The 26,449-nt window shown below is 63.8% G+C and overlaps 1 protein-coding gene across 2 annotated transcripts; it reads right to left on the bottom strand.

Annotated features, from left to right (window-relative positions):
- Positions 1-1,585: 1,585 nt before the first annotated feature.
- Positions 1,586-24,602, bottom strand: ESYT1 (extended synaptotagmin 1). Of its 2 annotated transcripts, none has more exons than XM_038378221.2 (31): positions 24,280-24,602; positions 15,388-15,429; positions 15,141-15,275; positions 14,564-14,637; positions 13,968-14,040; positions 13,676-13,765; positions 13,135-13,190; positions 12,698-12,821; positions 12,433-12,609; positions 12,147-12,229; positions 11,919-11,967; positions 11,133-11,222; positions 10,514-10,606; positions 10,267-10,338; positions 9,741-9,827; positions 9,492-9,641; positions 9,119-9,271; positions 8,656-8,832; positions 8,111-8,193; positions 7,809-7,857; positions 7,627-7,716; positions 6,392-6,487; positions 6,002-6,073; positions 5,575-5,661; positions 5,350-5,496; positions 5,094-5,266; positions 4,527-4,625; positions 3,856-3,987; positions 3,639-3,744; positions 3,501-3,550; positions 1,586-2,881 (listed from the first exon to the last, which is right to left on the bottom strand). In XM_038378221.2, exons 1-31 carry the CDS (start codon positions 24,565-24,567, stop codon positions 2,848-2,850), a joined length of 3,231 nt encoding a protein of 1,076 aa, XP_038234149.1. In that variant the 5' UTR covers positions 24,568-24,602; the 3' UTR covers positions 1,586-2,847. The 2 variants fall into 2 exon arrangements, with proteins under 2 accessions (XP_038234149.1, XP_043362388.1); XM_043506453.1 differs by having other exon boundaries at positions 10,267-10,335.
- Positions 24,603-26,449: the final 1,847 nt, after the last annotated feature.

Below are 26,449 nucleotides of genomic sequence, written 5' to 3'. Positions count from 1 at the left end.
CCTGGAGCATAAATCCTTCTGGGAGTGGGGGCTGGGTGCCACCCAAACCAGCTCCTCCACCACTTCCACACCCTCAATGGGGCTTTGCCCACTCTGTGCCTCAGTTTCCCCTATGAAACAGGGCAGCTTCCTCCCCCCACAGGGCTGAGGGCTGGGACCCATGGGCCAGCCACAGGTGGAACCCATGGGGGTGAGGCCATGCAGGCAAAATTTGACACTTGTGGCTAGCCCCCACCCTGCCATGAATCGGGGCCCACGCAGGAGCAGCTCTGGGCACGCTGAGACCTCCTTCCCCTGCCCCAGCCTGTCTTAGAGGGGTGGGGCCCAAGACAAGCCACACAGGGTCCATCCCGCGGTGGAGCGAGCATGGACTGGGGGCAGCGTCCCCTGTTGTGCTCTGAGCCATGCCTGCTGTTCTCAACCGTGTCTCCCCTTCCTCCCGCTGCGGTGGGCCCAGCACCTTGGCAATGGTTTGTGCTGGGGGCTCCCCTTCAACCCCCCAGCAGCGGGAGGGGGCTGAGTTAGCAAAGAGCTGGACGGAGGGGATCCCTGGCAAGGAAACAGGGGCAGAGGGGGGGTTCCTGCTGCCCCCGGGGCAGAGAATCGCTGCCCCACCGGCTCAGCCCAGAGCCCCAGCTCCTCCCAGGGGGCAGTTGAAAGACACTGGAGGAGCCGCGATTGGCAGGAGCAGGGGAGCGGATTAGGGGCTGTAATCCCTGGGCACACGCCAGCCGGCTCCAGCTCAGCAGGGGGTTGGGCTTAGTGCCCATGGGCACGTACGGGGTGCAGAGAGCCCAAGGATTGTTCGGGGACAGCCGCAGGCTGCGTACCGTGTGTTAACCTGGTTTAGGCTGCTAATCCAGCCCTACTTCGTTGCAGCCCTCCTGCGGCTCAGCCCACCCCACTGGCGCGCTGGGGGGCAGCTGCTGGGCAGAGGGGCTGTTACTCTAGGGCAGGGCCTGGCTCGGGCACAGCTGGTCAGGCCCCACTGAGCCTGTCTCTGCCAGGGACCAAAACCAGGCAGCCGCGGGGGGATGAGCTGGCCCCCTGCACTCCAGCCAGGCCCGAGCCCTGACGCGGGAGAGTCGCAATCCCTTTCAGCAGTGCTGTTGTCAGGTGAAAGCCAGTTTTGCCCGGCGCTGGCACCAGGGCCAAGGTTGGCTGGGTTTGGGGGGAGAAGGGGAGCGAGGCCAGGCCTGGCCCAGATCTACAGATTTAACCTTCAAATCGGCAACACTATTAACATGGGCCCGACTTGTTCCCAGGGGGAAGGGGGAGAGCCTGGGGGGCTGCCCGAGAGATGCTCCCTCCCCCTCCATCAGACCCAGTTCCCACAGCTCGGATCCACCGGCCCTGGCGCAGGGAGGGCAGAGAGCGCGGGTACAGCAGGCAACTTGCCAGGAGATAGGGGGTGGCCTCTAGCCTCCGCCCAGCCCCAGGGCAGGTCCCTATCAGGGCTGGGGTAGCTGAGAACCAGAGCCGAACCCCATGGGGGGCACCCCAGGGGTTGGGAAGTTGGACAGGCCCGTTGAACTTGGGAGGTTCCCCTTTGACCAGCCCTCGAGGATGAAACGAACGTGGCTGGGCCAGTCGGTTGCTCACTTTTATTGGCAGAGGCGGGTTACAAGGGTGCTGGCCTAGCAGACGTGGGCCCAGTTTCCCAGGCAGCAGGCGCGACTGAGTCTGGCTGTGGGGGTGCCCGGCTGGCACTGGCCACGAGGGACGTTCCTGGTGCAAACACTCGAAAAGCGGCGTCTTCACAATATGGATAAATATGGCGCGAGAGCTTTTGGCTTGAGCAAGGGGCGGCTCCCACGGGGAGGGACCAGGGCACCGTCCGGAGGAAATCTACCTTCACCCCATGCCTGGGGGTAGGAGGCAGAGCCCTCCTGCCCCCTCCAGCCAGCCTGGAGCCCACTTCTCCCACCCTGATCCGTCTGCTTTTTAAAACAAGAATTAAAAGGCACGTGAGATAAATAACGTAAAAAAGCCGAGACGTTGGCACAAGGAAATAAAAAAATCCCAGAGAAGGGAAAAAAAACAAAAACAAGACGAGGGCCTTGGAGAGACCAAGGCACTGTGGGGGTTTGGGGGAGTGTCTAGACCCTTAGCGAAGAGCACGAGCGGCTGCATTTTGCAGTGGGGTGGAGGGGGCCGGTGGGTTCTGGGATGGGGCTGGGAGCCCTGCTGCTGGGTACAGGGGAGGGGGCAGCTGGGAGTTTTTTCTGACAGGGTCTGGGGTTGGGAGAAGATACGTCAGGGGGTGGGGGGGAATCTTTCCTTCTTGGGGCGATAAACCCACTGGGATTCTCGCCGCCCAGGACAGGATCCCTGCCCTCCGCGGCTCGGGCAGGGGTCTCAACCACGCCCATCACCCTGGGATCTGGGCTGCTTTCTCTACCACACTGGGGCAGCTCATGCCAGCTGGGACCTGCTGAGCAACTCCTGCCCTGCGGTGCCGTCCGGCACGACCTGCCTTTCGGACCAGGTAGGTGGGGTTCTTGGGGGGGGCCCTGCTGCCTGACCCCTGCTCCATCTGGGGTCGTGCCCAAGAGCTGGTGCCTGCTGACAAGGCCCCAGCCCCCTGCTTGGCCCCGCTGTGGGTCCATTTTCTTTGGTCAGTTAAAAGGCAGATTGCGTTTGGCATCCCTGATCAGACACGCGGGGTGGGGAATGGTGGGGGTGACCCACCCCATCCACAGCCTCCCACCCCAGCGTTCACCCCCATGGCTTTACACCGAAGAGGACGGAAGAGAGGCGAGTGCTCAGAGCCACACAAGCGAAGGCTGGTGCTGCCGGGGCGGGCATGGGATGGACCCTGCTGGGAAGCGGGGGGCTGCCAGGGGACTAAGAGCTGCTCTTGTCATCTTTCAAGTTGTGCCTGGAAGATCAAGGGGGGACAGGGGGGGAAAGAGTGTGAATGGGTGGGCAGCTGCCTCCAGAACTGACCCCCCCAGCCCAGATCCCACCCCCATGGAACAGGAGCCTTTGCTGAGCCGAGCTGGGCACCCGTGGGGCTGGGGATGGTGACCCAGGGGCAGCCCTGGCCCCCAGTGCTCGGGGTCCCCGATGCAGCCAAGGGAACCACCCATCCTTCCTGGGGAGCTTGAGATTCTTCAGACCCACGGGGGTGCAGGACACGGGGCCCCATTCTGGAGACGGCCCCACCCTAGCTGGGGCCCTGCGCTGCTCTGTCTGTGGGAAGCCATACCACAGCCACCTTCCCACCCTGGGGTCTGAGGCCACAGAGACCAGGGAGCCCCACTGGCCCTGGACTTTGCCAGGGGAACCCACCTGGTCCTGCCTGCTCTCCCCAGAGAGGGGGAGCATTTCCAGACCCCCCACCCATTGCTCCAGCTGGGGGAAGGGGCAGGGGGCATTCCCAGATCCCCCACCCATTGCTCCAGCTGGGGGGAGGGGCAGGGGGCATTCCCAGACTCCCCCCCCTCGTTGCTTAGCTGGGGCAGGAGGTGTTCCCAGCCCCTTTCCCCCCCACTCACCACTGGGCCCTGCCCTGGGTCAGGTCCACCTGTGACAGGTCAAGATGCACCTGGGGAGAAAGAAGCAAGAGTCAGGTGATTGTTCTCCCCCGCGTCGATCGGCGGGCCCAGCAGTAAACATGGTGATGCCCCCCTTACCTTCCCCAGGGGCTCCTTCTCCCGGGACATGAAGGAGACGCTGTTTTTGATGCAGGCCTCCAGCTTCCTCCGCGTGGCCTCCTCCAGGGACAGCTCCCACTCGAACCTGCCGGGCGGAGTGTGGGGGGGAGACAGAGCTGTGAGGGGAGCCTGGGGACGGGACCTGCACCAGTGGGAAGAGGTCTCCCGCCCCCAGCCCATCACTGCCCCCCATCACCTCTCATTGAACTCGGGGTTCAGGGTCCTTTTCCGCACGGTGGTTTTCCTCTTGGTCACGCGGTTCTTGTCAGGCAGGAGGATCAGGGAGACGTAGGGGTCGGGAATGTCCTTTGAACTCGCCCTCAGCTTCCTGGGGAGGCAGGGGAGGGTGGGGGGGACACACGCAGGGCGAGGGGAATCAGAACATGGCAAAGGTGTACCGCCACTGCAGAGACACGCCCAGAAAGCCAGAGGAGCACAGATGGGGGCTGGTGCCAAGCTTTTGGGGGGCCCCTTTGGGTGCCCAGCCTGTGTAGGGATGTGGGGTAACCTAGAAGCTGAACCCCAAAGACCCAGACCTTACAGCTGCTGGTAGGGGAGCTCCAGGAGGGGGACAATGGGCACCGGGTACCTCCCACCAGCTCCAGCCAGTGGTGGGAGCCCCTCGCAGCCCTGAGTTCAGGCCTGAGTTGGTCACCTGGGGGAGGGTGGGGGGGGGAGAGGGGGATGCAGTCCCTGTCCAGTGAGCTCCATGCAGAGACTCAGAGCAGTTGGTTCCATAACCAGGGCCTGAACCGAGCCCCCCGCCGGCCAAGAGGACCTTAAAGCTCATACAGGGCAGCTGGAGAACCCAGGTGTCCTGGAAACCCCCCTCCCGACCTGAAAGGGGTCTCGCCCCCCCCCCAATACCTGCAGGAATGTACGACGACAACTAGCTTGCGCTCATCCGTGTGGTACCAGGCTGTGAGTTGCAGCTGGCCCAGGGGGCCCTCCACCAGCTCCAAGTTACTGCGCCGGAGAGAGGGGGCAGCATTACAGGGGGCACCGGAATCCTGCCCATTTGGGTGGGTGCATTATTAGCAGTATTATGGTAGCACCTAGAGGCCCCAGCTGAGAGTCGCTTTATGACATGAGCTTTATTAACAGTATTACAGTAGCACCACTGTAGTGTGCCCATTATTAGTGGCATTATGGTAGCACCCATGTGGTGGGCCCTTTATTAGCAGCATTACGGTATATGCCCTTTATTACTAGTGTTACGGTAGCTCCTAGAGCCCTCAGCTGAGATCCCAGCCCCATTATAGCATGCTCGTTATTAGTAGCATTACGGTAGCCTCCCGAAGTGGCAGCTCCTGACAGTGCCTAGTCGACCCCAGGGAGGTGGGAAGGGCCGCAGGGTCCCCCAGGAAAGGGCTGGGAATCCAGGGGGCTGGATGCTCCGGCTGCACCACCCCCTGCGACTCGGGCACCCCCCACCTGTCCATGTGGGTGAGGCGGTGGCGCAGCTCCTGTGCAGGGCCGGCACCCCCGGGGTCCCCGTCCTCCCTGACGTAGAGCTCCGACTCCGACCCCCCTGGGGGCTTCTCGGCCTCCTCGCCAGCCGACGGGGCGCTGAGGGTCTCCACCCCCGAGTGCTGGGAGACCAAGATCTGGGGGGCAGGAAGAGACAAGGGGATCAGAGGGGTTCAGTCTCCAGTGAACCCGGCCCCCCCGCCCCCACCGGGCGACTCACCCCAAGCTGCACCCGCAGCAGGACCTGGCTGCCAGGGCCAGAGTGGCTGAGCGGGAACCAGCGGTCGAGTGTCAGCGTCTCTGCTGCCAGCAGCTGGGTGAGAGGCAGGCTCAGCACCCCCAGGCTCTGCCCCCCCTCGTCTTTCACCTGCGGGCGGGAAGGACGGACAGACAGAGCTCAGGCTGGGTCAGACAGTGGAGGGAGGGATGGGGGGGGGGAATTTACCTGCAGCTCCAAGGACTCCACGTGGGGGCGCTTGACGAGGAAGGAGAAGCCTTCGTCCCAGATGGGCTCTGAGGTGGAGGTGGAGATCTGGGGGGTGGAACGGTGGGGAGCCTGTGAAAGCAGAGAGGCCAGGACCCCTCCCCCCAGCACCACCAACCAGCTGCCACACACCCCCTCCAACACACAGGGGTGCCCCTCCCCACGGCACACCCCTGGGCACAAGTACTCCCCCAACACCCGCTCCGCCACCTGTCCCAATGCCTCTCCCTCTCCAGCAGCCCCAATCACTGGGCAAACCCCCCAGACCATCCCCCCTGACCCACAGGGACCCCCCCAGTTTCCCCCCACATTTGTCCAAATGCCTCTCCCTCTCCAGCAGCCCCCACCGCTGGGCAAGCCCCACAAACCGACCCCCGCGTCCTGCTACCTTGCTCTTGTAGGAGACATTCCGGAGGGAGAGGCGGACGTAGGGGCTGGGGGGCTTGGAGCCCTTCCGGAGCTGGGGAGAAGGGGGGCGGTGAGTGGAGGAAAACTAGGGGGCACAAGCCCCATGGAGCTGGCCCAGCCCCCACCATCAGGACCAGGCAGTGGGGTGCACGACAGGCTGTGCCGGAGGCCCCCAGCTGGTGCTGGGGCAACCTGGGAATCTGCCCTGCTCGGGGTCGGCTGGCACAAGCTGGAGCCACCCGCCAGGAGCCAGCCATGGTCGCAAACTGGGGGTCTCAGGAGGACGGGGGCAGAGCACGCATCGAGGGTGGAGCGGGAGGCCTGGGCGAGGATGGGACCCAGGAGTCCGGGGGTTTAGGGGCGCACTCACCGGCAGGTCGGCTGCCCGGTCCAGGAAGACAGAGAGCAGGGCGGACGAGAGCTCAGCACTCCGCTGGCTTTGGGTCAGGCTGTTCACCATCAGCACCTGGAACGGAGCCAGCGTGAGGCCCAGCCCCACGGGTCAGCGCCAGGGGGCTGCCCACAACAGCGGGCAGGGAAGGGGAGCATGGTGCCCCACCGTGAGGGCTGGCTACAGGGCAAGCACCCAGCACGCGGCCTTGCTCCTTCACTCCCACCTGCAGCCCCCCGCTAGCCGGTGCCCCTCAATCCCCAGCCCCCCGCTACCCCAGCCCTGGGCTCCCCCCACCTCCAGCTCTGCCGGTGCCCCTCACTCCCGACCCACAGCCCCCCGCTGGCCAGCCCTGGGCTCCCCCCCCAGCTCTGCCGGTGCCCCTCACTCCCGACCCACAGCCCCCCACTGGCCCAGCCCTGGGCTCCCCCCACCTCCAGCTCTGCCGGTGCCCCTCACTCCCGACCCACAGCCCCCTGCTGGCCCAGCCCTGGGCTCCTCCCACCTCCAGCTCTGCCGGTGCCCCTCACTCCCGACCCACAGCTCCCCACTGGCCCAGCCCTGCGGTCCCGACCCGCAGCCCAGCGCTGGGCCTGTCTTGGATGGGTTGCGTAGCCCATGGGGCTAGCTCACCTTCATTTTATTCATCGGTAACACAAGGGGCCTGCTCCCCACAGACATGAGCTTCAGCAGTTGGCACAAGGCTTGAGGCCCGTGACGGTGGCCCAGAGAAACGGCCGAATAGTGACCCCCCCCAGGCAGCCTCCCTGGTGCTGGCGATGAGGAAGATGTCGGCCGACATCCCAGGCTGTCCTGCCCCGGACAGGGGTGGACGGACGCTCCGCGTTACCTCCCTCACCGGCTTGGCAGGGATCCCGCAGCCTGAGTGGTGCGGCTGTGCCCTCCGGAGGTCCCGGCTGTACAGCAAAGCCTGGACCGGACCCTGGGACAAGCCCCTGCCCCCCCCCGCAGAGCGAGGGCTGGGGATTCCCCGGGAGCCAATACCGAACGGGCCGGGGAGGCCTGCATCGCTTGTGACATCTGCTGCGCTTTGAACCCACTGTCCGCTGAGCCCCACAGTACCGCTGTAGCCCCCCACAACGGGCTGAGAGCTGACCCTGGCCCTACCCCGCTCCCTGGGTACTCTGTGATCCAGCCCACAGTGCCCAGTACAGCTTGCCCAGGATGTGGGGGGCTGGCTGGGCCCCCCGTACCTGCTCCAGCTCGGCGCCGTTGGGGGTTGGGGGCAGACACTCCAGCCTCACGTGGAGGCGGCCGGATTTCACGTCCTCCAGGGGGAGCCACTGGAAGGAGAAAGGCAGCAGGGGTCAGATCCCCTTGCCCGCCCCAGCCCCCTCCCCCCACTGCTGCCCCCAGAGGGCCCACGAGCTCCCACCTCGTCGATGAACCGGCTGCTCAGGACTCGCTTCAGGGCGATCTTACACCTGAGGGAAGAACACGAGTCAGATTGGGGAGAGGGGGCAGATTGGTGGGAGGGCCCCCTCGTGGCTTCCTTTAAAGTCAAGTCATGTGCTGGAGGGCCCTGCAGACTGGGCAGGGGGTGCAGAGAAGCCCTCGGGGGCCCCCAGCTGCTCCCCAAACCAGGGAACCCCAAGAGGAGGCGAGTGGAGCAGGTGGGGGCTGGGAGCCCCGGTTTGGTTCATTCCCCTCCCCTGCCTGGTTCCGGTCCCGACCCACCTGCCCAGGAAGTCGTCCTTGTCGATGTCTTTGTCGTAGATCTCGAACTCCACCTCCTGGCCGGGGATCTCATTCACGATGACCTGGAGGGGAGCAAACAAGGGTGTGTAGGAGGGGGGTCACCAGAAGCCCACCACCACCCAGCACAGACAAGGTGGGGACAGTGGGGGGCTGGGAGCCAGGACTCCTGGGTTCTCCCCGGCTCTGGGAGGGGTGGTGGGGGGTCTAGTGACTTAGAGTAGGCAGGGGCTGGGAGCCAGGACTCCTGGGTTCTACTCCCATATCTGACCGCACCAGGACCTTGGGTGGTCCCCCCTCTTTGTGCTGTTCCCCCATCTGTAGAATGATGGATGAGACCCCCCACCCCGCCCCTCAGGGGTACTCAGGGGCGGGAGGGGAGGGGAAATGTCTCTCTGTCTCCTCCTGGCAGGCTCAGCCCGGCTAGTCCCGCATAGCCCCCCGGGAAGGGGAGGGGCTGTGGTGGGAGGGTGAGGGGCACCCTCTGCTCTGCTCCCCACAGCTCTTCCCAGCCTGCGCCCCCTCACCTCGTAGACCTCATTCCAGCGGGGGCTCAGCTCCTCCTTGATGACGTGGCTGTGGAAGCTCTGCCCGCCCAGCCGCACCTTGGCGTATGGGTCTGACTTGCCCCGGATCATGCCGCCCATAAAGTTGTCCTTGGCGATGAGGTTCTCAGCTTCCAGCAGGTGAATGCGGATCACGCTCTGGGGGCAGGGATGGGGGTGGGAGTCTTTGCGTGACCTGCTTTCCCCCACAGCCAGCCCCGACGCTGCACAGGGGAGCCCCCCCCTCCGGAGTCAGCCCTAGGCTCGCTGCCCCCGTGGGAGGTCCGTCTCCATGGCCCTGCTAGGAGCCTGCCGAGCACCCGATGCCCTGGGCCAGATTCAAACTGGTCGTCTTGCAGTGCGAGGCTGGTCCCAGCACCCCAGTAGAGGGGCTGGCTACGGGGCCCATATGGTAAGCACACCCCGCCCCCTCCCACGGCTGTACCTCGGTGCCGAACTGGGCGTCGGGGCTGGCTTGGCTGGGCCGGGGCGGCACGTCCACACTGCTGCCGGTGAAGGTGCTGGTCTCCACATCCGACTGTCCCGGGACGCATGGCCGGGGAGAGGCGCAGACCTCGGGGGCATCCAGGAACAGAATCTGTGGGGAGAGCGGCAGCGGGCATCACAGGGGGCAGCGGGTGCCATGGGGAGGGGACGGGACATGGCTGCCTGGTGGGGGCAGCCGCTCAGCAGAGCTGGGATCACCCCCCCCCCGGGGGCAGCTGATGGTGGCTGCAGAGCTCTCAGCTGCTGGGGGACACCCCCCCCCCGAGATCCACCCCCCGCCCCGGGGGCCAATCCCTCTGCCCTGGCTTCACCCGCATGACGAGCTTCATGTAGATGCGGCTGCCCGGCCCGGAGTTCTCCAGCTGGAACCACTGGTCTAGCGTCATGTCCTCGGCAGTCAGCGGGCGGGACAAGCGGACGCTGAGCGAGCCCAGGCTGGTTTGGCGCGTGTCGTCCTTCACCTGCAGGGGGCGGAAGGGCTCCCGTTACTGCCCAGGCAGGGGGAAGGGGCGGGGCTACAGCAAGGGGGTGGAGCCTGATGGAAAGGGGGCGGAGCCCACCTGGATGTCGATGTCCTGATTGGCTGGGTCCTGGAGGAAGAAGCGGAAGGCCTGGTCCCAGACTGGGGAGCTGGTGTTATAGGCGACCTGGGGGGAGGAGATGGAGCTGGGTTACAGCGCCCCCTGCTGGAGCAGGCCAGGGCAGGAGGAGACAGGGGCTACCCAACAGCCAGCATCCCCCAGCTCCTCACAACACCCCTCTTGGGAGCCCCCCCAGCTCCTGCCCTGCTCCCTGCAGTGGCCCCTGCTGGGAGCCCCCCCAGCTCCTGCCATGTTCCCCACAGCACCCCTTCTTGGGAGCCACCCCACTCCTGCCCTGCTCCCCACAGCACCCCTTCTTGGGAGCCCCCCTAGCTCCTGCCCCACTCCCACAGCAGTCCCTGCTGGGGGAGGCTGGAATGGGAGAAGCTGGGAGGTCTGTTTCGGCTCCACTCTTTCTGCGAGCCCCCCATCACACGGTGGCCGGGGGGTGGGGGCGCGGCAGGGTCACTGCGGCCCCGAGGCTGCCCCAGTGACGGTGACTCACCCTGCTCTCCTGCGTGACGTCCTGCACCGAGAGTTGCACCATGGGGTTGGGCTCCTTGCCAGGCTTCTTCAGCTGTGGGGAGACACGGGGGGTCACTGACAGTAACCGGGGGCCAAGACCCAGCTCAGCTCAGCCCAGCCCAAACCTCCTCCCCATCCCCCCAAGGACAAGCCCCCCCCAGCCCCACTCAGTACAGATCCCTTCCTCCCACTTCCCCAGACACCCCCCCCACGGTGCCGATACTCACAGGAAGCTCCTGGGCCCGGTCCAGGTAGACGACCAGGATGGCGGCTGACGGCGCCTCTGGCTTGGAGGAGATTCCTCGGTTTCTCTGGAGGACCTGGGGGGGTGGGGGAGTCGGCCCTGAAAGCTCTGGCCCAACAGACCCCCCCCCAATTCTTGTCTGCCCAGGTGTTGGTCTCCCCCAACCCCCCATGGATCTTAAGCTGAACTTATCCGTCCTCGCAACCGCCCTGGTCTCTGCAGAAACGGAGGCTCGTGTCAACTGATGATGGAGTCCCAGAGCTGTGGAGAGAACCCAGGAGTCCTGGCTCGCAGCTCCCTCCTCCCCCACTCTAACCACCAGACCCCACTCGCCTCCCAGAGCTGTGGAGAGAACCCAGGAGTCCTGGCTCACAGCTCCCTCCTCCCCCAGCTCTAACCACCAGACCCCACTCTCCTCCCAGTGAGGAGGGCTGCACTGTGGTGATGTCCTCTATCCACAGCCCCAGCTCCAGCAGGATGCCCCCTGTGGAGGGAGCCCCTCAGAGTCGAGGGGAGCCCAGGCTGGCGCTGGCCGCGACAGGGGGACAGGATCAGGCTCCTGGGCCCACCCGGCCCCATTCCTGCATGGGGGGTCCTCTCACCTGCTCCAACTTGGAGGCATCGGACATGGGTGTGAGCCACTCCAGGCGCAGGTGGAGCCGGCCCCGGCCACCGTCCTGCAACGGGAACCACTGGGGGACAGGACAGGACTCGGGTCAGTCCCTGAATCCCATTTCCCCCAGCCCCCTACTTCCATCTCTGCCCCCTCACCTCCCTCCTGAGTCCCATCTGCCATTCCCCATCCTCAGCCCCCCATTTCCCCCACAGCCCCCCTGCGTCCCCGCACCTTACTCCATCCAATCACCTCCCCACCCCAAGGGGATCATCTCTGATCTGCCCAGATCCCCCCCGGGCCTAGTGTCTCTCAGAGCTGGGCACCAAACGGGTTTCTCAGCCCGGGGAAAATTTTCCCACCCCAAATCGGGACAAAAAGTCGAAATCTTGAAATTTTTTCCATGAACGGTGGGAAAAAACCATCCCGGCTCAGCTCAGTGTTGGCCTTTTCCGAAGCCCAGCGCTGGGACTGACCCAACGTTCTGGACCCTGCAGCTCCTCGGCTCTGCGCCTCTCACGGGTTGGAACCGTCTCCCGTCCCAACCCTTTCCAGATGCCCCCCCCCCAGCCCCCGGAGAGAGACTCTCAGCCAGCCAGCCTCTCCCAGGGGAAACATGGAGTCAAGAAATTCCCAGGTAGCTCCCCCACCTCCACACGTGGGGGGGCATCCCCCCCAAATCCACACACACACACACACACACACACACACACACAATCCCCCTGGACCTTCAGTCCCCAAATCTGCCCCAATTCCCTCCTGCTGCCCCACTGACCTCCTCCAGTACGTGGGCCTGCAGCACCTCCCCGAAATCCAGCTTCATCCTGGAAGGGGCGGAAGGAGACACCGTGAACGCCCGGCTGGAACTTGCCGCTCCGAGGGGGGGGTTGAATCTGGTCCTGGCCTCCTGCGTGGCTTCAGCCATCGTAATTCTGTCCATCCCCAGAGCGGGGCTCCCCCCTGTGCGGATCCCAGCCTGGTGCTCCCGACCCGCGTCTCTCACCTGCCCAGGAAGTCGTCCTGGTCGGGGTCCTTGTCAAACAGCTCTACCTCCAGCTCCTGCCCCGGCACCTCGTGCACCACGAACTGGGAGGGAAAGGGGGGTGGAAGAAGTGGGAGGGGTCAGTGTATCAGGAGGGGGGAGCGCACCAGACCCACGTGAACCCCACCCAGGACTCTGTCCCCCTCTAGCGCCCGGGCCACGGGCAGCCATCTGAGAGGCTCCCCAGCTAGTCAGGCTGAAGTGACCCGACTTCGAGTCCCACCGGCCGGCCGTGGGGCACGCTCACCTCGTATGTCTCGTTCCAGATGGGGTTCAGGCTCTCATCGATGACCTGGCTGGTGCAGAGCTGGGTGCCCACGCGGACGAGGGCGTAGGGGTCGGACTTGCCCTCGATCAGCCCCTTCACGTACTTGTCCTTGGACTGCAGGTTCTTGGCCTCCCGCAGGTGGACGCGGACAACCCCCTGCGGAGCCGGGGGGGGAACGGGGGGGAGAGACTCAGCCAGACCCTGGAGCCCCGGCCCCTCCCCCCGGGCGCGGTGCTGGCCTTACCCTGGGCAGCGGGGAGCGGAGCTGGGCTGCGTCATGCAGGTCGGGCACCAGGGGCACCAGCAGGCGATTGGGCAGCACCAGGAACGCCGCGATGGAGTCCATGATCATGGAATCCGACAGCGAGCTGCAGGGGGGCGGGGTAAGGGCAGAGCTCAGCTGGCTGGGGTGGCGGGGAACTGGCCCCAGCTCCCCCCCATCCCATAAACGTGGAGGGGAGGGCGACCAAGGAACGGCTGGACTGCGAGGGATGGGGGTGCAGACAGAGCCTGGGGGGGTTTGCAGACGCCACTGGACCCGGAATGGATGGAAAATATTATGACCCTGCTGCGCCCCCCCTCTCCAGTTGCCTCCCTGCCCTCCAACCTCACCCCCTGCTGCATGGGGCATTCACTGGGCGTGGGGCCCCCCAGGCGGGGGGTGGGTGGGCAGGGACTCACCTGAGCCCTGGGATGTCCAGGAGGTTGGTCATCCCCGTCCAGTTAATGTCCAGAGTCTGGGGGAAGGAGAAGCAAGGGGGGGGGGGTTAGACTCGCCAGTTGCTCCCCCCCGAGCTGGAGGGCATGCTGGGAATCCCGGACAGACAGGGTGGATGCACTTCTTATCAGCACCCCCCTCCCCCAAAAAAGGCATCTTGGCATCTCCCAGGGGCCCCTTCAGTCAACCCCCCATGGCTGCGTCCAGTGAGCCAGAGCCTGGGGTCATGGGGCCACAACATGTCCAGGGACTGACACCTCCCCAGCCCCCAGGCGGCACAGCAGGGAAGCCCGGTGCTCAGAGCCCAGGGGAAACCCAAGTCCAGTCCCTGCCCCCGGGGCCGGGAGCCATCTGCATCCCCAAACAGGAGAGAAGGTCCTGCCCCAGACAGATCTCCCATCTCCCACCCTTGTCCCCAGCGCGCCACACATTCCTCAGCCGGGGGGTGGGGGTTGGAGCCAGGTCTCCCTGCAGCCCTCAGGCATTGCGGGGGGCTGTACTCACGGGGCGGCGGATGAAGAACATGGTCAGGGCCCCCACGATGGGCATGTCCCCGATGAGGGGCTCCAGGATGACGCGAAGCACCCCGTGCAGCTGGGGGCAAGATGGAGAGTGAGCACCTGGCCCAATCCCCCCCCCAACCCCCACCCCGCAAGCCTCCCCCAGCTCCCTCCACCCCAGCAGCCCCCCCTCCTGAAAATCCACCCCCCAAAATTCTTCCATCCCAGCAAAACCCCCACCCACAACAGAGGGTGGAAAGGGGGGGAAGCAGCTGCCCCCAGAGGCTGCATCTCACCTGCATGCCCTTCACCCCGGCCTTGCAGAAGAATTTCTTCACCTCCACGTCGATGTGCATGTCCCCCACGTAGCTGCGGAGACGGGAGCGTGAGGGGCACAGCGCCTCCCACCCCACTTAACCCTTTGCACGCCCCTCACCGTACCCCAACTTCCCCCATCCTCTCCCTAGCAGACAGCCAAGACCCGTCTCCTCACCCCCTTCACCGCCCTTCTTGTGGGCTGGCTGCCTCACCATGCCTTGGGGAGGGGACCCGACACTGCACAGGGCAGCCAGGCCTGAGGGCTGAGGCTGCTGGCCACAGACAGGCCCTGCGGCCCCTCACGGCGAGATCCTGGCCCGTGCGACCAGGCCAATCCCTGAGAACCAGCACATTCGGCACCCCTGGGTGAGTCTCTGAGCTGCGCTATCGGGGCTGGCTGCTAGGGGGCAGCAGGGAAGCAGCCGGCTCCTTACCTTGGAAATATAAATCTCCCCACTGTATTTTCCACCAAATGCATCCGATTAAGTGAGCTGTAGCTCACGAAAGCTTATGCTCTAATAAATGTGTTAGTCTCTAAGGTGCCACAAGTCCTCCTGTTCTTTTAGCTCCCTACCTGACAGTCAGGTCCAGCAGGATTTGCTTCTTGTTCTGGCCATTGTGAACCTTCACGCCCATTACCCTGAGGGGCTGGATGGAAGCAGGAGGCAGACGGTTACTGGAGCATGCCCTGCCCCCTGCCGGGGAGATCCTGGCTCCCCACATCGGGGCGCTGGCTCCCCAGAGGGCTCGGAATGGCTCTGACTCTGAAATGCGGCTGCCTCTGGGGTGGGACATGGCAGCTGCTTAACAAGGCCACGTGCTGCGGGCGAATTGAGGGAACGGACATGCACCCAGCCCACATGATGGGGGGGGTCTCCCCCAAGTTCAGGGTGGGGCTGCTGTAAGAGGGCTGGGGTCCCACTGACTCTGTGCATCCCTGGGATCCACCCCCCCAGTTCCATCCATCTCCTCCAGCAGCAGGGAGGGAGCAAGGCAGAGATTCCCTCGCTCCCCGCTGGAGTCCACTCGTACAGCGAGCGGCTTGGGCCTCAGCCGAAGGGGACTCGTGCTTGGCTGCTCCAAGCCTATTTAATGCAGCAGCTGGGGAGACGTGGGCTCGGGGGGGGCGTGGCCCGAGGTGGGGGCCCTACCTTCTCGCCCAGGTTGACCTTGGTGAAGGCGAAGGTCTGCAGGTGGGTGTTGGAGGCGCGGATCATGGGGGCGATGTTCTCCACCAGCAACTTCTCCATGTACTGCCCGAAGAACGGCCAAGCCTGGGCCAGGATCTGCAGGGGGCATGTGGGGGTGGGGTGGGGGAGAGGGGCATTAGCTGGGGGGCAGAGCAAGCCTTCCCCACCCCCCATGGCTGACAGACACATGCCCACCCTTCGCTCTCACCTTGTTGAGCCATTCAGCCTTCTCCACGTCCGGGAAACTGACCTGCAGACAGAGGCAGACAGAGCTCGTCAGGCGGGTGCTAGGCTCCCATGGCTCAGGAAGGGGGGGTCTTGTGGTTAGAGCAGGGGGCTGTGAGTCAGGACTCCTGGGTTCTCTCCCTGACTCTGGGACAGGCAGAGTGGGGGTCTCGTGGTTAGAGCAGGGGGCTGTGAGCCAGGACTCCTGGGTTCTTGTCCATTATGTAACCATGGGTAAGTCACTTTCTCTCCCTCAGTTTCCCCATTTGCAAACCGGGGTTAGCACACACACACCCTCCAGCCCCAGGAGGGGGCTGTAAGATGTCTGGGAAGTGCATGGGGGCCCCACACTGCATGGGTACCAGGAGCTCCAGCCTCCTGCAAACAGAGATTCTTGTTGCTGTTTGCACCAGGCTCCTTATCACAGGGAGGGAAAAACCCAGGACGTGCCAAGGGCCTGGTTTCAATTCAATCTGCTCTGCAAACACTGGGTCAGCGGGCGAGGACAGGCCGGGCCTGGAGCCCTGACCCAGGGTAGCGAGTGGCTGGGTCCGGGGTGACAACACAGCGGGAGCAACCTTGGAGTCAAGGGCCCCATGGCTGCTTATTGCCAAGACCCTGGGCATGAAGCAATTTTGACAGCCGGCGAGGCCAGGTTTCTTCATCTCTCTCCTCTCAGAACCAAGGGGGAGCGTAGAGAAAACCCACAGGAAACCCTGAACCAGCAAATGGGCAGTGAAGTTGGGCACCATGCCAGGCTGCGGGAGAGCTGCCAGTGCAGGAGGAAAAGGCCCTGCCTGCCCCTGCCCCCCCAGCACTGAACTAGGGGCAGTTTCTTTCGGCCCCGGCCTCAGAGGGTGGTTTGGTTTGCCAGTGGCAAAGCCCCTTTGCTCCCTGCCACGTCCAGCACAGGGGGAGCGTTGTGGAGTGCAGGACAGGGAGCTGCAGACAGGTGGAGGGACCTGGGCCCAGGCTGGGCCATGGGGCGCCCCCCAGCGTACTGTGTGCGGATCTCTCCCCTGCGACTCGGCACGGCCTGCCGGCTGGGGAAATAGGGCAACAAGAGGCTCCGGGTCTGGGCCCCCACCCTGGAAGTCACTCCCCAGCGTTACAGAGACACGCGGCTGGCCCACTGGGGCAGGCGCCCACTGGGGCGGGCGCTCGCGCGATGCCGTTGGCAGTGCGGGAAGTGAGGGCACCAGTTTCCCTGCGAGGTGAATCAAAGCGAAACACTGTGCATCCATCTCACAAATCCACCCCCTGCCGCTCTGCCCTTCCCCACTCAATCCGGTCTAAGGACAGGGCTGCGGGGGGGGGGGGGGGGAACGTGAACTAAACCTGCAAAGTCACCAGCTGCCTCTGGCCCCAGTGCCAGTCGTGACCCCATGAACTGGGCCTGGCTCCCTTAAGGGCCAGGGAGCTAGTTTTGGGGGCCAGCGACTGTAGGCCGAGGAGCTGGGGGAGTGGAGGGGGAAGGACGGATGTGATGGGGAGCCCAGGACGGGCTGGGCATGGCAACCAGCACCGGGCCAAGCAGCAGTGGAGACGGGGGCAGCGAAGAGAAGGCGCCAGGGAGCCAGGAGTGGGCAGAAGGTGTAAAGTCAGGGGCGAGGGGGGTAACCTCTGGGCCATGACTCGCAGGGAGGATCCCCACATGCCCAGCGAGGATCAAGGGGGGGGGCCTTCCCTTGCCGCCCCCCCGCTGTCAGAGTCCCTTGGCTCAGGGAGTTGGCCCTAGGAAGGACCCCGCAGAATCCAGCCCCGACTCCCATGCCAGCATGCTGGTCACAGACAGCAACACAGAGAGCAGGAAAGGTCTGTCCTGGCCAGGGGGGGTCTGCTCAGGCCTCATCCTGTCGGCCTGGCACGGCCCTTCGAAATCCTGCTAGCCACTTCACTAAGAGCAGGGGAGTGGCCCTGCTCCCTGGCCAGGACTCTTCTCCCTTGTATAGTGCGCCCCGGCTGCTGCGCCTCACTCCAGAGGTTGCTTCCTCTCAGTGTCGGGTGAGGGATCCCTGGACAGACAGCCCCCGTGTCCCACCCCAGAGGCGGCTGCATCTCAGTGTTGGGTGAGGGATCCCTGGACACACAGCCCCCGTGTCCCACCCCAGAGACGGCTGCATTTCCCTGTTGGCACAGAGTGTGCGAAGGGCTCTGGAACGGGCACAGACGAGGGACACAAAACAGTTGCCCCCAGAGCGGCTGCAACCGGTGTCCAGGCGGGGAGCAGGCTCCAGGCCGGATCCGAGCAGCACTCAGGGTCGATGTCTTGGGCTCTCTGGCTGGGTGTGTTCCCGGCCCCAGGAAATGACGGTTTGATGCCGGGGGACAGAGCTGTCCTGGCCGCCTGCCAAACCCTGCCACCCTTTGTCAGCTCTGAGCCCAAAGGATGTGCAGGGTGGCAGCTGGAGAGGCCGAGGGGCTGTTTCCCACAAGCCGTTTCGCTTCCTCCCCTTGCAGGCGAAGCCAGAGAGCAGCACATGGAGGGGAGGGGACCAGCAGGGCACAGGCTGCACCCTCCCATACGGGGCATGAGCAGTGGACTCAGGGGGCCACCTCCTCCCACTTTAACCAGTAGATCCCACTTCCCTCCCCAAGCTGGAATGGAACCCAGGAGTCCTGGCTCCCAACCCCCACTAGATCCTACTCCCCTCCCAGAGCAGTAACAGAACCCAGGAGTCCTGGCTCCTACCCCCACCAGACCCCTCCCTTGCCCATCACAAGGGAGGTGTCAGGCCCAAGGGCACTTCTGCTCTAGATACAGCACTGAGCTGGCCCCGCCGCGGATCATGTGCTGGGCGGTAACCACGGGACCCAGAGGCTAGACATCCCACAGCTGGGGGGCCAAGGGGGGGGCTCCCAGAGCATCTGATTAACAGCCTGCTGGTGGTCAGAGGCACAGGCCAAGAGCTCAGGGAAAGGGGGGACCTGGCCCCCCAGAAATTATGCTGGAGAAGGGGGGGCCAGGGAGATCTTTGGGAAGGGGGGGCTGATCTGGCGGGGGGGATGGGGACCAACCCTGCTGAGCTCTGGAGACAGGCTGACTGCGTGACCCAGAGGGGAGGAGACGGCGCCTGCAGGGAACTGGATCAAGGGGTGGGTTGGGAGCCCAGAGAGGGACCTGGGGTTAGTGCAAAACCAAAACACCAACAGCCCCCGTGAGAGACCCTATAAAAACAAATTGGTATGCTAAGCACTCCCCCACCCCCGTGAGAGACCCTACGATAACACATGGGCACCCCCAGCCCCGGCCCTGTGAGAGACCCAACAAAAAAACCCAGCGCCCCCAGCCCCACGAGAGACCCTACGATAACATATGGGCATGTCCTGCCTAACGCCCATGACAGATGCTCCAGTGACAAGGTGGCACACTTATTCCGCTGTTCTCAGACTGCCAAGAGCAACAGTGCTTGTGAGTGATCCTACAATAACAAAGCCTGTGTCCATTGGAGGGGACGGATTTGGGGCACTGCAAACCGGGAGCAGGGAGCAATTGCCAAGTCCCATTCTGGCACAACCGTGGTTCCCTTAGTCCCGGGCTGCTGGAAAGCACTGGGCCAGGTGGGGAAACTGAGGCACAGAGAGGCGGCAGCTGCACCACATGAACACAGCCCAGATCTCCTGCTACCCAACCAGGCCTCCCTGCTGGCAGATGGAGCAAGGCCAAGTCCCTGGGTTGCCCCAGCGGGTCCTGCAGAGACCTGACCTGCCCAGCAAAGATTCAGATGGGCAGCCTCGCCTGCAGCGGGGCCTGACTCAGGGCTCCACCATCTGGACACTTGAGCTGACCGGCAGGGGGTGAGCAGGACAGGTAAGGGGAGCTCTCTTGGCTTGGAGATCTGCTAAGGCGGCGAGTTTGGCTTGAAGGAGTCGGGGTTAAAGCCAAGAGCCCACCCCTCTGCCGAGAGGAGAGTCATGGGCACAAGCTGGGAGTCAGGACTCCTGGGTTCTATTCCCAGCTCACCGCCCTTCTGTGCCTCAGTTTCCCCATATGTACAGTAAGCCTGACCTGGGAGAGGGCCTGCTGGTGAGGGTGGCTCGGTGCCCACGCTCAGCACAAGGGAAAGCTTGGCAGGGCTAGTGTAAGATAGAGCGTCCCAGGCTGGCACTGAGACGCCAGGCCCAGGTCAGGCAGCGTGACACTCCCCCCCCCAAAATCCCTTCCCCCCACGTCCCCACCTGACTAGCCCTCGTGGGGGAGGAGGAAGGAGCTGGGCTCCGCAGAGCAAACACCACCCAGGAGACATTTCCAAATCTGCCGGGCCCGTTCCGGGGAGGCAGAGCCCAGCCTCAGCCGGGGGCTCGCCAGAGCCCAGCTCCAGTCCGGGTGGCCTGTTCCCATCAGCACCACGGGGGGCATCTCCCCGCCGTGCCCGTCGAGGGCGACTTTAGTCCAACAGGCCACGCATGGGTGCACCTCGCATGGCTACCATCATGCAGCTGCTGCTGAGCAACCAGCCCGCAGGGCACCATGCGCCTGGCCCGGGAGCTCTCTATGGGGGCAGAGGAGGGGGCAGCTCAGCCTCCCCTGGCTTTGGGCTCCACCTGGACCTTGTGGGGGAACCAGTTCCCCCGACTGGGGTCAGCCAGGGGCTCCCTAGCGCCCCCGCCGGTGGCGGCCCTGACCCAAAGCCAGCAGGAGCCTTTCTGCCCCCTTCCCCAGGCTTTGGCCTGGGCCCTGGGGCCAGCTCCCCATGTAGCCTGTAGGCCGCACGGGGAGGGGAGAGGCAGGAAGTGGCTGTCTAGAGACAGTGGCTGAGCGAGCCACAGGGGCCTGCGTCCATCACAGCCGCTCCACCCCCCCCGCCCCCAAGCAGGTTCACGGAGCTGGGCACGGAGCAGAGCCGGGTGGGTGGATGGGGAGCAGTCGACACCCACAGAGACGCTGGCAGCTGCCAAGGCCGCCTGGGGCCGAGAAAGATGCAGCAGCAGGGTTTCCGTTATGGCAGAAAAGAGAGGAGGCGGTTGGCGGTGACTCAGCCACATTCCATGCGTGCCAGGAGCGGGGATGCCGGAGGCTGGCGGGGCGGAGCTGGAAGGGAGCGATTCCTGGCCTGTGAAAAGAGTCTGCCGGGCCTCGGGGGGCTGCAGCGCAAAGCATCAGATCGCCACAGCGCCTAGAGGGGCCAGCTGGGCTCAGGGGCCTGCCGTACCCGGAGCCGCAAGAGGCAGTCGCTGCCCCAAACAGCTCGCGAGCTGGGTAGACAGATGAAGGCTGGGTGGAGAAACTGAGGCCCAGAGAGCCAGAACAACTTGCTCAAGGTCACCCAGCAAAGCCAGGTCCCCCGAGGCCCAGACCACCAGCCTCTGAGCCACCCAGCCAACTGGCACTAGCCAGCCCCGGCGCTGGCAGCCTCAGTGGGGCAGACCAGCAGGGGACAAGCCCTGGAGACTGAGCTCTGTTCTCATGCCCCCCACAGGCAGGTTTGCCCACAACCAGAGGACATTTGCCCTGGGGCCGTGCTTGTTTCCCAGCCCAACCTTGAGACCCCAACGCGGTGAAGCCTGGCAGCAGACCGCTCCCGTGTGGTTCCACACCAGCCTGGCCGGGGGGAGGGTGCCACCCCACCCGGCAGGTCCCACCAGGCGAGACACGGCTTGGGGTGGGCAGCCGGAAAACACAGGAAAACTCTCCAATGAGCAGCTCCCAGCCCCCATCTTACCCCTCTTGAAAAAGAGATCTGACCCTTCCCCGTTGCCCCTGTACAATTCCCCCCTCCTTTGCCAAAACACTCAGGGTTTGACCATGCGTAGCCAGGCTGCGTTCCTGGCATCCCAGAGCAACACAAGGCCTTTGGGGCAGTGGCCCATGCAGGAAAAATCTCTCCATGTATGGTGTGTAAGGGGACGAGCACACACACATCCCGTTTCCCACACCCCAGCTGCCGGACAAACAGGGCCCAAGACTTTTTTACACCAAGACGACGAGGCTTTAGCTCTTCTTTATCCCTCAGGATTAAAATCTTGGATTTCCAGGGCAGAAGGCACCAGTCTAATCACCCAGGGCTGTTGGGTGAGCAAGTGCATCTCTGGCAGAAAGACATCTAGTCCGGAGGCAAAGATCTGTATTCTCACTTCCTTTCACCCCGCCCCAGTTCCTAACCACAGTGGCCAAAAAACAACAACAACCCCCCTCTTTTCAACATCAATTTTGATTTGTGTCTGTTGACATTGTGTAAAGCATCTAGATCTTCATCTATTTTGGGTCTGTAAACCATATCAGATGTTGTTCTGGACCCTGCCCGAAGGAGCTGGTGAGCTAAGCAATTTCATTGAGTCTGTTCCATGTCACACTAAGGTTCTCATGCAGCAGCACCTTGCTGTGAGGTTTTGGTTGCAGACACTGCAGGGGTAGGGTTTAAAAAGCCTACTGAAGAGTTTGGAAGAGATCTGAACCCTCATGCTTCCGGGCATATGTCAACCTCCGACTGATAGGGGTCAGGAGGAAACTTCCCCTCTGGGGAGGTCATTCCATAATCGCCCCTTGGAACCAGCTGGGGTTCAGCCACTGCTGACAGGATACTGCTCTGACCTACCATGGCAGTTCCTAGCTTCAATCCACATATAACATCGCTTCCAACTTAAAGGTGTTAAAATACCATAATGGCGTCACTTCTATTTCCTAAAAAAAAGGAGCTCTAAAGATTGCTCCAGCCCCCCCTTGTCCAAGGGGTACCTGAAATGCTCTGGTGGGCAAAGAGAGAGGAAGGAGAACTAAAAACCGCACAAGCACCCGGCCACAAACCCTCCCACCGCTAGATTTTATTTCCTTTAAGCCCCAGCAGAGAATGCCTCGTGAAATGGGCTCTGGGCCGATTGTTAATGACTCCAATTAACTTGGAATCCAGCTCAGGTTTAACACAAGCCAACCCAGCCCCAAGCCAGAACATTCACACCAGGTCTGAGTGGAAGCACCCGAAGAAACGGATTAGTTTTCAGACGCTCCCACTGAAATAACAGAGGCCTGGATTCAGCAAACCACCTAAGCACATGCTTAGAGCCCAGGGGCCTTTAAGCCCCGTGCCTCCCTGAATAGGGATGGACTCGGTGACACGTCCTGGGGGCTTTGCTGGATCAGGGCCCTGTCTGGATGTCGGTGTCTAACTTTCAGCACCTAAGATTGAAGATGCCGACCTCTGTTCCTGGCTGCTCAGGATATTGCTTCCACTGCAGCCTCCTTCAGCTGGTCCCTTCTCATCTCCCTGCACTGGTGGCTGAGTGCCAGGTGCTCTGTGCTGGTGACACAGCTCAGCACAGACTGGTTGGTGCGAAAAGAACCAGAAGCCGGCTGTTGGGGAGCCCCAGCAAAACCCAGGGCAGGTCGCTCCCACTGCTGGAAACGGGGCTGCGGGGGAAACAGGCCAAGACCCTAAAGCCAGGAGGGGCTCCCCCTGCATCACCACCAATCCAATCCCCACCTGCTCCCTACACAGAGAGAGAGATGGAAAAACCTGACCGACTGGGAAGGGTAGGAGGAGAAGCAGTGAGGAAAGGGGTGAAGGGATGTGGCAGGATGGCAGGGCGGGGCGGGGCGGGGCTGGCATGTGATGGGGCCAAACCAGGGTGGGGGCCTGGCCCAGGAAGAGGCAGGGAACTGGATGCCCAGAGCAAAGGGCTCCTGGAGAAGGAATGGCGCAATCTCTGGGTGGGACACGGACATGTGATGTCCTGGGGGGAGGGTGCTGTAGACAGACCCAGCCAAGCCGATGCCCAAGGGGGCTGGATGGGGACAGGCAGAGAATGGCAGGGACCAAGGTGAAGGATCTTTAGGTAGGGCTGAGGCAGCTCCTGGTGAATGTGTGAAGAGGAGATGGGGGAGAATGAGGGGGTCCCAGCTGGGGGGGTCTGGTCTGCTCATCCAGGTGGGCAGCTGACAGCAGGGAGGGGGGGTGAAGAGGACGGGGAGTTCCCCAGGGTGGGGAAGAGAGAACTGGGGAGGCAGGCACTCTTCACCCTGGCAGGCAGCTCCAGGGAAGGGGGTCCTCGAAGGGGGGAGGGTGAAGAGGAAGCAGAGGGGACAGGGGATCCCTGGTGGGATGGGGGTGCCCAGGGGGGCTGGGGTTCCAGTGGGGCAAAGAGGATGTGGGGAACAGGGGGATTCCCAGTAGGATGGGGGTGCCCAGGGGGGTGGGGAGTTCCGGGGGGGGCAAAGAGGAGGTGGGGGGACAGGGAGATTTCCAGGAGGATGGGGGTTCCCAGGGGGGGCAGGGAGGGCCGGGGGAGTGAAGAGGAGGCGGGGGGACAGGGGAAAGCCTGGGGGGGCAAAGAGGAGGCAGGAGGACAGGGGAAACCTGGGGGCCGCAAGGGATCCCAGGGGGGTGGGGAGTCCCGGGGACAGGGGGTACCCCGGGGTGCACAGGGGATCCCGGGGGGCGAAGAAGAGGCGGGGGGAGGGGGGAACCCCGGGGGGCGCAGGGGATCCCGGGGGGGCGAAGAAGAGGCGGGGGGACGGGGGAACCCCGGGGGGCACAGGGGATCCCGGGGGGGCGAAGAAGAGGCGGGGGGACGGGGGAACCCCGGGGGGCGCAGGGGATCCCGGGGGGGCGAAGAAGAGGCGGGGGGACGGGGGAACCCCGGGGGCGCAGGGGATCCCGGGGGGGCGAAGAAGAGGCGGGGGGACGGGGGAACCCCGGGGGGCGCAGGGGATCCCGGGGGGGCGAAGAAGAGGCGGGGGGACGGGGGAACCCCGGGGGGCGCAGGGGATCCCGGGGGGCGAAGAAGAGGCGGGGGGACGGGGGATCCCCGGGGGCGCAGGGGATCCCCGGGGGCGAAGAAGAGGCGGGGGGACGTGGGAACCCCGGGGGCGCAGGGGATCCCCGGGGGGGCGGGAGTCCGGGGGACAGGGGGAACCCCGGGGTGGGGCCGCTCTCCTCACCCAGGCGGGCAGCTCCCGCGGGCTCAGGTAGAGGCCGGCGGCGGCGGCGCTCACGTGGCGCTCCTCGTCCTCCAGCAGGCGGCAGGCGGCCCGCAGGCTCCGCGCCTTGCCCCGCCGCGCCGCCCGCCAGCCCGCGTAGAGCCCCAGCCCGAGCAGCACGAAGCCCAGGCTCAGGCCCAGCCGCCCGGCCACGTAGACGGGCGCCAGGCTCAGCAGCAGCTTCCCGAAGGCGGCCAGGGCGGCCAGCGCCTCGGCCGAGCCGGGCCCGGGACCCTCCCGCCGCTCCATGGGGCCGCCGCCGACTCACTGGCCGCGCCCGGCTGCGGAGTCCGAGCCGGGCCGCCTGGGGGCGGGGCCCGCGCCGGGCCCGCCCCGCGCGCCGGCCGATTGGACAGACCGGCGACGGGCGGGGCCGGGCGCCCCCGAAGCCGCGCCCCTCTGGCTCTGATTGGGCAGGAGTCGGGAGCCACGCCCTTTCCCTCTCCGACGGGTTTGGGAGAAGTCACGCCCCTCGTTCTCTGATTGGCCCGTGGCGCGGCTTGGTGAGCAGTCCACCACGCCCCCTCCCGCTTCATTGGCCAGAGAAGCTAAAGAGGGTGGGGCTAGCCCTGCTGATTGGCCAGAGAGGCCGGGTAGGCGGAGCTAGTGACAAATTGATACATATATAGTAGCCAGTTGGGGCCCTCTTGGTAAGATGCGGGGTCTCTAAACTCAGCCTGTCCAGAGCCCAGAGTCCAGAGCTGAGCCGCCTCACCTGAGGCCAGGCCATGCGGCTGGAGGGATGAACTTGCTGGGCTCCAGCATCGCTTGCCTTGCGCTGCCCTGGGCGGGAAGGGGGGTCCGCTGGGGCCCCAGCCTGCGTCTCGTTTGCCCCAGAGGCTGGGGCTCAGGGGCTTGGGTTTGAGGGTGCCACACTTCCGGCTCGGGAGCTAACTTGAAACCGGGGAGAAAGGGCTGCACGGGGCCAGGCTCCGCTCCCAGGCGGTGGCTCCTTGCGCTGAGACTCAGTGGGGTTAGCATCACGTTTGTGTCTGGGAAGCCCGGAGCATCTCCCCACGCTCTCCTAGGCTCCTGGACCAACGCACGCTGCAGCTTGGACCAATTTCACTCCATTTTGATGTGAAAAATCCCTCCCTTTTCGACATGCGAACCAGGGCAGGGTTTTACTCCGGCGGCCTGTGAAGATTTTGACTACAAGTGCAGGGGAGAGAGATGTGACAGGCCCCTCCCCAACCCCCTGAACTTCCTGTGTGGCTTCTATGGCACAGCTGCAATGCTGAGATCCGAGGGAGATAGCTACAGGATAGGACTCATTTTGCTCTTATCCATCAATCTCAAAACGCTTTGCAACAGTGTGAAAGCATCATTCTCGCTGCTTTAGAGATGCCAAAACTGGGCCATAGAGAGTGGGCCCAAGGTCACGCCGGCCAGTCAGTGCAGGTCTGACTCTTAGCCAAGTGCCTTGTACATTGTCTCCTTTCCATGTTGTTCTCAGGGCAAAATCCCTGATTCCGCAAACTGCGTATTTGTGACTTCTTGTTACATGCTTATCTTGTTAAAAGCTTTCCTGGCAACAGCACGGCTGTGGCCAGACTATTTGTCCTAACCTTCTAGAACAGAGCCTGTGTGATGATGCTTTTCTTGTCCACAGTTGACTGTAGCAGCTGTTCTGGCCTTCCACTTTTACAGGTTACCTAATCCCTGTTTTTCCTCACCAACCTTCTCTGTGTATACTAGATTTCCCAGAGCACTGTTCCTCCAGTCAGCTGGGAGTCTGATTTCAGTCAGAGCAGGACCATACAAATTGTGTCCAAAATGGCTTGAGGATATTTCTTTTAAACAGGCAAAAAAAATTCACAGGGAAGGGGAGTACAGCTACTTTGCGCTAAAATGAGATGAGGGCTCATGAGGTGGTGCTATAAAACACCTGTTCTAAGGAAGGGATGAATACCCCAATCTGGTGATTTGGGCTTTTCTACCCCCTGCTTTCCTAAAGTCACACAGTGTGCCAAACACTGGTCCAGGAGTAGAAGGCAGGAATGCTAGCTCCCCATCCCTTGCTCTAACCACTTGGCAGCACTCCCTAAAGTTGGGAAACAAGAACCCAGGTGTCTGGCTTTCCAATCCCGTTTTAACTGCTACAGTGCCAAGATAGAGCAGACTTTCTTTA

Source organism: Dermochelys coriacea, chromosome 20 (assembly GCF_009764565.3).
Source record: "Dermochelys coriacea isolate rDerCor1 chromosome 20, rDerCor1.pri.v4, whole genome shotgun sequence".
NCBI classification, from domain to species: Eukaryota; Metazoa; Chordata; order Testudines; family Dermochelyidae; genus Dermochelys; species Dermochelys coriacea.
This window is presented reverse-complemented; position numbering and strand designations above follow the sequence as displayed.